The sequence below is a fragment of the Oreochromis niloticus genome, linkage group LG22 (genome assembly GCF_001858045.2).
Source record: "Oreochromis niloticus isolate F11D_XX linkage group LG22, O_niloticus_UMD_NMBU, whole genome shotgun sequence".
NCBI classification, from domain to species: domain Eukaryota; kingdom Metazoa; phylum Chordata; class Actinopteri; order Cichliformes; family Cichlidae; genus Oreochromis; species Oreochromis niloticus.
The window spans coordinates 24635583-24646636 of NC_031985.2; the positions used below are offsets into that span (position 1 = coordinate 24635583).

The following is an 11054-nucleotide window of genomic DNA, read 5'->3' on the forward strand; positions in this document are numbered from 1 at the left end:
TGTGTATGTTTTTTTACACTTTAATGAGGCAATAAATATACAGCCTTTAATTCTTTAAAGGACAGGCCGCTCCCGAGTGTGACGTTTATATTATCAGCTTTTATAGACCTGTCAACACTCAGACCTCTTTAAGTCTTTTTTTCCCTCCCCACCTTTCTTCTTCTTCTTCTATTTTTTTGTCTTTCTGGCGGAGCTACAACTGCATTTATACGCTATGTTACGTAGCAGTTTTTATGAAGTCGACTTTCCAGCAAATTATGCATTTATATTTTTTACGTGCTACAAATTCTGAGCAATGCGCCGCCCTTGTACTTAACACAAAACTGCTCGGGTTATTATCGAATAATAATAAAAATAAAAATAAAAATGGCCTGACAGAAAAATGAAATGAAATTTGGAAAAAAAAAAACAGAAATCGGACTACAGACATTTATTACACGGGGAAAACAAACAGGGCTTTAATGCGGCACGAGCTGCAGTTATGAATGCTTTTAATAGGTAATAAAAGAAAGGAGTTCTTATTTCTGTGCCTGGCTTGGTGAGGCTGTTTAATCAAATGAGTGGCATGAATAGTGAAAAAGAGAGCAGGAGTAAAAAAAAAAAAAAAATCTGCAATGTGTCACAATAAAGCAACTTTGACAAGCCTATAATCTCAGCCACCAGTTATTTGCTTTTCTTGGTGAAAACGGTCGCCCGATGCAAGTGGCAGACGCTGCAGCCAGTGTTTATGCGTTGCACGACGTGTGTTATGTTTTTCGTACAATTTTCCACTCGTACGCAAGTCTCATAACTTGCAAGCTTTGGGATATTCATTAACCTTTGGGAGACGCAGAAAAACAGCAGACCTTTTAATTGCCACCAAGACAACGTCACTCTAATTGATCCTTTTAAATATGAAAATTTACATATGTGCATATATAATCACCCGCAATGATCTTGCACCCTGTCGACAGCAACAATTAAAATGAAATTCACTTACTCTTCCCCTGTTTGCGAGTGAGATGTGTGCACTGCATTTCAAATCAAGCCTAATGTGCCAACACCTCACACACCTACAGAAGGCTGGCATTAGACTTGTTTAAATCAATTAGGCAAATGTGAAATGAGCAACGAGTACAAATGTCTTCCCTTTTCACCTACGAGCTTCCAGGCATCACAGTAATGGTGCCAATCATGCACACACACACACACACACGCACACACACACGGCCACCCACCCCCTCCTCCATCTTCATCTGCATCCCGTAGTTGCCGTCAAACCTCTCCAACGCCGACCCTAACCTCATCTCTGCAGATAAGCTACCAGACCACGTACAGTATTTTTGTTTGTGGATGCAGCTCTAACAGAACAGACAAGCTGAGGTCAGACCCCCGCCCCCCACCCAACCCTCCACTCCCCGCACCCAACCCTCCACTCCCCGCACCTCCACATAAACAAAAGAGGACTGCACGAAAACTTCTTCAGGGGCACATTTAAGAGGAGCGCGCTGCCTGAATAAGTCTTTGGTAAATGTCAGAGAATGAGGTGCAGTGTTCAGACCTGAACTTTGTCTCACTTTACATAATAACATTATTGCTACGATTCAACAAACCGTCACTTCTATTAAGACGGCGTCCTGATTAGTTTTGTGAGCTGGTATCATTTGCAACATGATACGAACGCACAACCTGAGGAAACTGAAACATTAGAAAGAGTAGAAAAGGTTTTCCCAGTGTTTTTTTCTTTTGTCCCTCCAGATTTTGTTTTACTTGAACTAAGAACACGTGTCGATCAAATGACTTACCTGATAATATTCAACAAAGACAACGATGCTTTTCTCATGTTTGAAACAATGATAAACAAAGACAAAGAAATAGGCCTGCGGTACATATGATAAAAATATCAATACCATAACAGGAACAGTTTAAAATGAGCCTAAAATACACGTCTGTACCAGAAGTGATGATGACTTTCTGAGCTTTTTAGCTCAGAGCACTGAATCAGTATACACTTTTAAAGTTTATCACAATATCTACTACATGCATCAGAATCAGGATCAGAATTATGTTTAATAAAAAAAAACAGTGGTACAGAAATTGATTGTCTGGCATTTACATCAGATTTGCACAGTAGATAAATCTGTGCAAACTTAACTACAGCTGAAGGTTAACTTGTAAATCAGAGGCAGACTTACTTACCAAAAGTGGTAATCCCATTGCCCGTTTTATCAAACAGCAGGAAGGCAACCATGAAAAGTGAGTCTGGGGCACACAGCACCGATTCAAATGCTACAAACTCCTGAAAGGAGATCAAGCTAGGAGAGAGAAGGACAGAGAGAAAGAGGATAAGTAGGTCTGTAACAGACGGTTAAATGCTGTCATTTGAGCTGATTCATTACTGTGGTACGTTGTGTTTCAGGTTCCCTGTATAAATACTTCATCGGCTACGCATGTGATCATTGAGTCTTTGATATTCAATTAGCCATGTAATACATAATAAAGACTTAAGTGTAAATTACACTAATGAAATGAAATATTAAATAAAATAATTAAAAAAAACAAGTGATTTTAACATAGCATTAAACTGTAGACACCGTCATAATTACTGCCACACAGTGGCAAACCAGCACACTTGGACAACCTATCAATCTGCGCAACACGTAATTCAAGCAGCCTTTTATCCTTTTAGTCTGTTATTCCATATGTAATGTCATAAAATCATCGAGTGTGACAGCAAGAAAATAAAACATTTTTAAAAGCTCAGTGTGTGTTCCCGGTCTGCGCTGGCAGCTAGCACTGAGAGGGCCAACTTTACACCACACAAAAAAGGCTTAAAATAGGAAGTTTCACATGCAGAGTGTGCCATTTTAAACAAGCAGACAGGTGTGGAGGGGCTTGGGAGCCAGTTAAGGACATAATTCAATTCAATATAAATTTAATATAAGATGAGGCCATTATGTGAAAGCCAACAGGAGCCATGGCGAAAAACGAGAAAATGAAGGGTGAACTTTGTTGCCACAACACTATGAAACGAGCTGAAAGTCTAGTTTTCCCATTACAGTACTTCATCTCTTTGTCACTGTTTTCCTAGAAGCCTCAATAGAGGAAAAAAATAAACATAAAAACACTGCCAATGTGTGAGCCCACTGAGAGCCCCCTCAGGAAAGTCCCACTGTGGAGAACTGGACCACGCAGTCTAGCCTTTATATAGGCCCTGGTTCACAGTTGCCCTAAGTCCATTATGAATTTCACAAATGGATCTGATAATTACAGGAAGGGTCAGCGTTAATGAGCAGTCCCCGAGCATCCATCTATTAAACCCATTTCAATTTCCGAGGGGGAGTGTGGCAAGGAAGGAGGGGGGGCAGTGATTGCATTTTCCTTGTTGTTGTAATTAATTATGTTACTGATGAAATTTAGAGGTGTTTGTTTGGCCTCAGAGTTTAGGTTTCAGGCTTGTGTGCATTTATATATACAGAAAGTATAGGTTTATAACCAGAAAAAGACCGGAGGAGGAGGCATCGACAGAAAGTACTGCTTTAGGAACTTATTCTTAAACATGAATCCCAGAGATCTTTCATAAAGCAGCGCTTAGATAAAAGCTTTATAGTCTTTTGAATGCAGTCTTCAAAACTACTTTTTCTCCCTTCCAACATTTGTGAAAAACCCAACGAGGCAAAGCGGCAGCGACAAAAGACGCAGATTAATACCTGCTTTCAATAAAAACCCAGAAATACATTTCGAAAGATAGCATCGATACATTTCGAGAAAGGCATTGTGTGTGTGCTGGAAAGGGAGCCGCTCAAGAACAAAGGGAAGTGTGGAGAGGGGATAAAAGTGAGCGCACGGCTTCTCCTCAGTGGCAACTGAAATCAGCTGTCATTGTTTCAAAGGCAAGGCTAATTGTTTTATTAACTAAGCAGGTAGTTCTTAAGAGCAGGTCCCCGCTGATGGCAAGTAGATGGGAGGGGGCACAAAAGCTCACTGCAGAGTCCGTGGATCTACTGTTAAAAATAAGGCTAATACCCTCGCCGCTCACACTGCTGGAATACTCGCAAACTTTCCAACACCTCGCCGATCCTGTGCGACACGTGCACAGCACACTCGCAGGTTAATAAAAGGAGTTTAAGCAAGCACAGCCCGCGGCCCTCAAAGACTCACAGAGAACTGCTGTTTTGAGATGGAAGCAAGGGAAAATGTCAGCTATGTGTTTTTGGAGTTTTTTTCACACGCATCAATTTGCATGCACGCTGGTCGTCCCGTCTGTGTTTTCCCAGACATGGATAATCAGGATATTAGTGTAACCGAGAGGGCCGTTGATCAAGAAAGGGATTGGACCACGAGGGTGGGAGGGGGTGGGGAGGGGTCCAGACAAGATCCAGGGGGCATCTCCGTAAAGCGCACTGAAAAACATTCCACATGCTCATAAGCATTTACACACAACTCTGCAGCCGGGGATGAAGCTTATGATGGTTGATTAGCAAGCGCCATGACGGCTGCAAAATGATTACCATGAGGGGAAAAAAAAGGGGGGGGAGGGTTGCATCGTTTTTTGCTATGCAGACTCAAACCCTGACGAGACCGCTCAATAATCAAATCAACCAACAGCATCTACCAACCATCAACTGCTATGGCATGTGTCCAGGGCTGCCCCATCCATGTTCGCAGGCTGGGATGAACTTCGGAAGACGGGACTAATGTGATACTCCTCATTTGCTTACTTTACTCCACGGGATTTGTTAAATCCTTTAAACAGCAATATTTATGGGATGTATTACATGACAAAGGCTCGCATGTGTTTCTATGGATGACAGCTGAATGACACTTTTGTCATGATGCCAATTCAATGCAGTTTAAACTGTCTCCGATATGCCTGTCTGAAATTACAACTATATTCCATATATATATTTTTATCTCATCTTCATCACCCAGCTTTTACCTCTGTCTCCTCTCAGCAGGCATTTGAATACACAAAAAAAATATACAAAAAAAAAAAAAAAAAAAAGCAGGCTTGGAAATACTGTTTACAAGTAACATAAATGCATGGTGTTGCTGTGGCCCGGCTGATAGAAAGACAGCTCTCCTTCGTTGATAGTAGTGGGGGAGAGGGGCCTAGAGGGGCTTCAATAATCCCCTGTCCCTGGCATCTTGGCACTGTTACTGACAGCCTTCCACCCACCTAGAGAACACTTGCACACAGACACACCCCAAAAGCCCCACATACACACACGCAGGTGAGCGGTATGTGTTCGGCTTCTAGGAGTGGACACCCACCAGTCCGAGTCCAGAATGCTCGCAGCCTCTGGCAGACTGCTATTTTCCCAGCACGCTCCCTTAACAAAGTTTTTTCTTTTTTTTTTTTTTTCAAACCTCCAAGAGTCTATGGGTGGAAGTGTTTTTTTTCACACTTGAACAGATGCTTCTATCAAAATATCAGGGGGAAGAAGGAATGGATAGAAAGGTAGGGAGTCGGAAAGAGGCGAATGAAATAGAGGGAGCTCGGAGTGCATTGTAGTATGTGAGTGCAAAGAGAGAGTGATGATCAGATAGGAGGAATGTGAGAAAAGTCAAACAAGAAAAAGAGAGGACATAAATAAGTTGACTGAAAGAAGAAAATCTTTAAACTGTCTTCTAGGCCTGTGTGTCAGGTCCCTGGAAATTGAGGCATCTCCACCCTCCAAAGCCCTGTTTCTGTTTCGCTCTCTCTTGATCTATCTATCCATCTGTCTCACTGGGACGGCGAGAATAAGAGGGAGAAAAGTGATTTCCACATAACAGATTGTTAGGACTGTCACTATATCCCCTGATTTACACAGTCACAGAGGGGGAGACAGACAAATGTATTTTCACTGTTTACATTGCCCCCCCCACATTCCACAAACATTGAGCCACTCAGATACACACTCACACACACATTGGCGTCTAAGTAAAATTTCTCTCGCACAACACAAAAGTAAGCGAGCGTGCCACCTCCCATCCGACCCCCTGCTAAATCTATTATCCCCACACTCATCTTGCTGAAATGGAGTCCTACCTGGCAAAAACAGCAGCAGGCGCACTAGCTGCAAATATGCTGCACCTCATATACCGACCGAAACGTATTGTTCACGAGCGTATTTGCATGAGATCGGGCATGCTGGATGAAAATCCAGCCGCTAAAGTGGTTTGTTTTGTCTTGCTTCTTGTTCTTTTCAGGAGCTTTGCACGGCTGAGTGCTTAAAAAGAAAAAAAAAAAACAAAAAACAAAAACAACGACGCAATTCTGTTTTCATGCTACAAGCGACGGCCCTGAGGCTGTCACATCTCTACTTATTGTGTTTCTTCTGTGTTTGTGAGGTCTGCAGAATAATTATCTGGTCTCTTTTGCCTCATCAACTCGTTTGTCTGTTAAAGTTCAGGAAGAAAATAACACATCACAATGCATAGGCCTGTAAAGCGACTATACGAAAAGAAAGTGAATCGCATCTAAACTAAGTCTAAACAATATTTGGAAGAAAAAAAAAAGATTTTTTTTCTTTTAAAAATGACTCTTTTTCCTGTTTTGCCCCCATATCATTTCCATTCTCTTCCACAAAACCAAAATGAGGTTTAGATACAAAGCCTGGGCCATGGGTTCCTAATAGATTTACCCTGATGCCACGGCCACCATTTATCCTGCTCCAAAGCCGCACAATGCAACTGAGTGCTCCTGAATAGCATGGGCAATTACAGTGCATGTGTGATTTTTTTCTCTCTCTGTGTATGTGTGTGTGCGTGTGTGTGTGTGAGAGCATGCACGTTGCTCTCTCTTTTTCCAATTCCAAAAACCCCCACTACTCACATCTCACTGTCCTCTGTGCGTGCAGACACACACACACACACACACACACACACACCTTAAAGCAGATGTAATAACATGAAACTACACAGCCATGTGCACTTTGCTCTTTGTAGAAGCCCAGGTGGTTACCATGGCAATGTGGGCCTTTTTTTTAAAAATCTTTTTTGACTTACCCTAACATTTTATTACCCATCATTATGTATCATTAAATACATACATATTAATGTAAAAAACAGGGGTGATGGGGATGGGAGGGGGGAGGCGTAAGTGTGAAATTAGAGGTGTATCTACAAAAAAGCCAACAACTGAAAGGGGCCTTGGTGGTTTTGATGTCTCATTGCTATATAATTCATGTATGAACGTCCCCCTGTGCATTTCTTACACCAAAGGATTAAGTCATAGGTTTGTTTATAAAATGCAAAGTAACACTAGGAGGCTAGTCACACAAGATCAAAGGGATACATAATCCATGTACTAATAGCTTTAATAAGAGTCTATCATGAGCTTACCTCCTAGCAGGTGGCTTAATATTAATAAGGCTGAATACATTTGTGGTTCAAATAGGAAGTGCAGCCCGAAATCAAATGCACATATTTTCCTGCAGCCTGAAGGGCAATTCATCTATCTAGTCTGTTTAGTTGTGGGATTAAATATAATGGACCTAAATGGCACTTGAAAAATAAACGAATAAATCAAATAAAATCATTAAAAACATTCAGCAGCAATGTCTCTTCTCGCGAAATACTAACCAGGTTGATCAAAACAAATGCAAAACTTTGCTGCAAGCAAGAACTATTTTCTTTCTCCAGTCTTGATCAAGCAACCAAAAGAAGCGTGCATCTAGCCGATGTCTGATTTAGGCTTCCGTGTTGAATCTACGCAACACCTACAACACAGCCTACGCAAGTGGTCAACGCCGTTGCCAACACACTATTTCGTGAGTTTCTCACTTCAGTTTCATCCATTCTCTTCCAGCCAGTTCAAAACATGGCAGTAAGAGGAGCTGGAAATGCACAGGAGGAATCAATGATACCAAGCAGGCCTATCAGAGTCGCTGAGGGCTGCATTAGCATGACGTGTAGCTACATTTCTAAGGTTGTGCATGTAGGGCTTTAGAAAAGTTTGTGGTCATGATGTACCTATGGCATAAACTTAACACAGAGGTATTAATCCACTGTTATTCTACAGAGTGATATTGATGACATGTTGTAGTTAAGCAGAATAAAAGTAGTTCTTCCATGCTTTGAGCACCACGAGGAAAGTGATATTTAGTTCCATTATATTCAAGAGAAAACAGACTTCCTATCGCTGCTATCATCAAAACTAGCTACCCCAAAAAGAGTCTAGAGTGAGGGTGTCAAACATAAGGTCCAGAAGCCAGAATAAGCCTGGCAAAGACTCCAATCTGGCCCACTAGATAGATTTGGCAAATAAGGAGGGCATACATTTTGGACTTTTATTTGTATTTTAATAGGCTTTGCTGCTTCTCCTATTAATAAAAACCTCCCCCTATCCAATTAAATGACAGAAAAGTTTGTGTTTTCTGACAATCTACTCTTTTTCTACAATGGGTCTACAGTAAAATAAACAATATCACATTTTCTATGAATTAACATAAAATATGAAAACTAAGAAATACTGTTGAAATTGCATCTTTTTCTTATATTAAAACATCTCAGTCAAATGTGTAGTTAAACTTCTGGTGACCTCTAAGATCAAAGTGGGGTGTAAGTGGCCCACCATGTAATCTCTGGTTTAGAGCCCTTAGGCAAGATAAAAATATCCACATTTCTGAAATATTTTTGCACACATGCACTTTTGCACTGTGGACTTATATTTTCATTTCCCTTACATCGATCAGGTCACGTATGACACACCGCTACACTTTCAATAGAAGTACCCTCCAAGAATTGTCTACAAAACCCTACATATGTGAAATTTTCATTGCTTAAAAGATAAATGATACACTGACCCATCTTTCTTCTGGTCCACCACTCCAGCCAGCAGATTTGTGGCCTCACTGGTCAGCAGAATGTCCGTGTGAGCATGGAGGAAACGGCTCACGAAGTCCTGCGCCGACATGAAGTACTCCTCATTCTTCTTGACGCTGGCATACTGTAAAACAGAACATTTTTTATAAAAGATAAAAACGCAAGGACACAAGGCTGAGCTTTAGAAATTCATAAAAAAAGCAAGAAACCTAAATCGAAAGATGGGAGAAAACCTTCTTTGATACTAGGCAAACTCAAAACAGAGAGAACAAAACATATAAGTCAAATCCCACCTTTTCAAAAATGGCTTTCAACTCAGTGGGGTCGGCCCTCCTAGGCAGAACTGCCTGCAAAATGATGAGAGAATGTTTTGTGAATAGCCATACCAAACCTATATCATCATCTGAGCCGGTCCTGGTGAGTCACATTGTAGAACAATGTTTTTTGTTGGGGGTTTTTTTTGGGGGGGGGGGGGGCTACTGGCTTGTAAACAAAGCTTTGTCTGTCTGCAACCACCTCTTACACACTGGAATGCTTTTAATCACATACCTGTGATTACATATTGTACAGTCAAGGTTTCCTTAGTAGCTTTTTATGTTATTTTTATTGTTTCAGACAATATTTCTTAGGGCAAGGATGTCAAACTCATTTTACATGGTGGGCCACTTTGATCTTAAGTGGGCCGGATTAGTGAAACTCCCCTTTCACTCAGTGTAAAGAAGTTTAACTACACATTTAGCTGTGAAGTCTTAATATAAGAAAAATACTTCATTTCAACAGTATTTCTTAGTTTTTCTAGGGGATAAAGAAATACTGCTGTAAGAAATGAAAGAAATGTGTCAGTGTGACTTAAATTGTAACAACTGAATTTGTAGAATTACAGAAGAATGAAAAGAGATATAAAGAAATATCCGATTGTTTTTTAGTGTAGACCATAGACCGTAAAAGAAAAAAAAACATCTACAGTAGATCATAAAAAACAGGCAATTTTCTGCCATTTAATTCTATATCTATTAGTTATGTACGGTGGTGTAGTATGAATATCCATAGGTAAGGTTTTCATCAGTAAGAGAAGCAGCAAAACTTAATAAAATACAAATAAAAGTCCAAAATCTGTGCCTTTCTTCTGATTTGCCAAAGCTGTCTAGTGGGCCGGATTGGAGTCTTTGCCGGGCTGATTCTGGCCTCTGGACCTTATGTTTGACACCCCTGTTTAAAGGAAATAAATTATATATGTTGTCTGTGGGTTTCTACATTTATTTATAGCCTCTGGAAAAAGTTTGTGAAACCTTTAGAAGAAACGTCAGTACCTCCCGTCTCAGATGAGAGCTACAAACAGCTGTAGGTGATGATGATGGTGTCAAAAAACATGTTGTAGCATGATGCTATCCAAGGTTACCGGTGACTACAACCGGCTTTTTACTAAGTAAGGTGGAGAAGAGGCCCGGGAGGAACAAGGTGGAGTTAGAAAAAGAAAAGAAAAAAAGAGAGGAGTGGAGGAAGCAATAGCATCATTGCTGCATTTTACATCACTGTGGAAACACCACTTCATTCAGCTTATAATAAAAAATGCTGCTAGCCAAATATTCACTAACTAGCTAACCGGGACCAGTAGAGTCTCAATGTCATTACCGTGTGGTCAGTGTTAAACTCTAGCACATCCTATTAGCAGGCTAACCGGCAGTTAGCGAGCCCTCCTCCGGGCAAACGTCATGACAGGCGGAGGGCTTCGGGCCGCACACCCCCCTGCACCGGGCACACATCACCGACAAGGCGAGAGCTCCTGCCAGCAACACGGGGAGGGGGTGACGTGGGGGAAACTCAGCAGCTGCTTACCTTTGTTGCCATGCTAAAGCGAGCTCACTGTCAGATAGTCCTGTTCACTTCCTCCTGCGTGACGACGTTCCCATGGAGATTACGCGCCGGTGCAGTGCCAAAGGAAGGTGAAAGAGGATCAGCCGCGCACGTGGTGCGGGCCGTGAAAGGTCGTTTTTAAAAAAAAAAAGTTATTTATTTTATTTTTTATTTTATGCATTTACAGAGCGAAAGTTCTCTTGTTGGTACTCTGTCTTGTATTAATCTATTACACTCTCCCAAGATGCATAGGATGCATAAGGCATAGGATGGAGCACAAGGCCCTGATAATATGTGCATCTACTTTGGATACATAAGAAGTCTAAATATTTGTTTTGCCACTTTGCAAAGAAGACATACACTATAAAATCAGTTTAGGCTCTGTCCCAGACACTAAGGTGTCACACGCT

General features: G+C 41.2%; 1 protein-coding gene across 4 annotated transcripts in view; it reads right to left on the reverse strand.

Annotated features, from left to right (window-relative positions):
* Positions 1-10778, reverse strand: part of slc25a13 (solute carrier family 25 member 13) — a 51325-nt gene extending 40547 nt beyond the window's left edge. For 2 of the 4 annotated variants that reach the window (XM_019350516.2, XM_019350517.2), the window contains exons 1-4: positions 10627-10778; positions 9084-9137; positions 8772-8914; positions 2179-2294 (exon numbers count right to left, since the gene is read on the reverse strand). In XM_019350516.2, coding sequence (XP_019206061.1) covers positions 2179-2294; positions 8772-8914; positions 9084-9137; positions 10627-10638 — 325 coding nt within the window. In that variant the 5' untranslated portion in view covers positions 10639-10778. The other 2 variants (XM_025902202.1, XM_019350518.2) reach the window with 2 other exon arrangements.
* Positions 10779-11054: the final 276 nt, after the last annotated feature.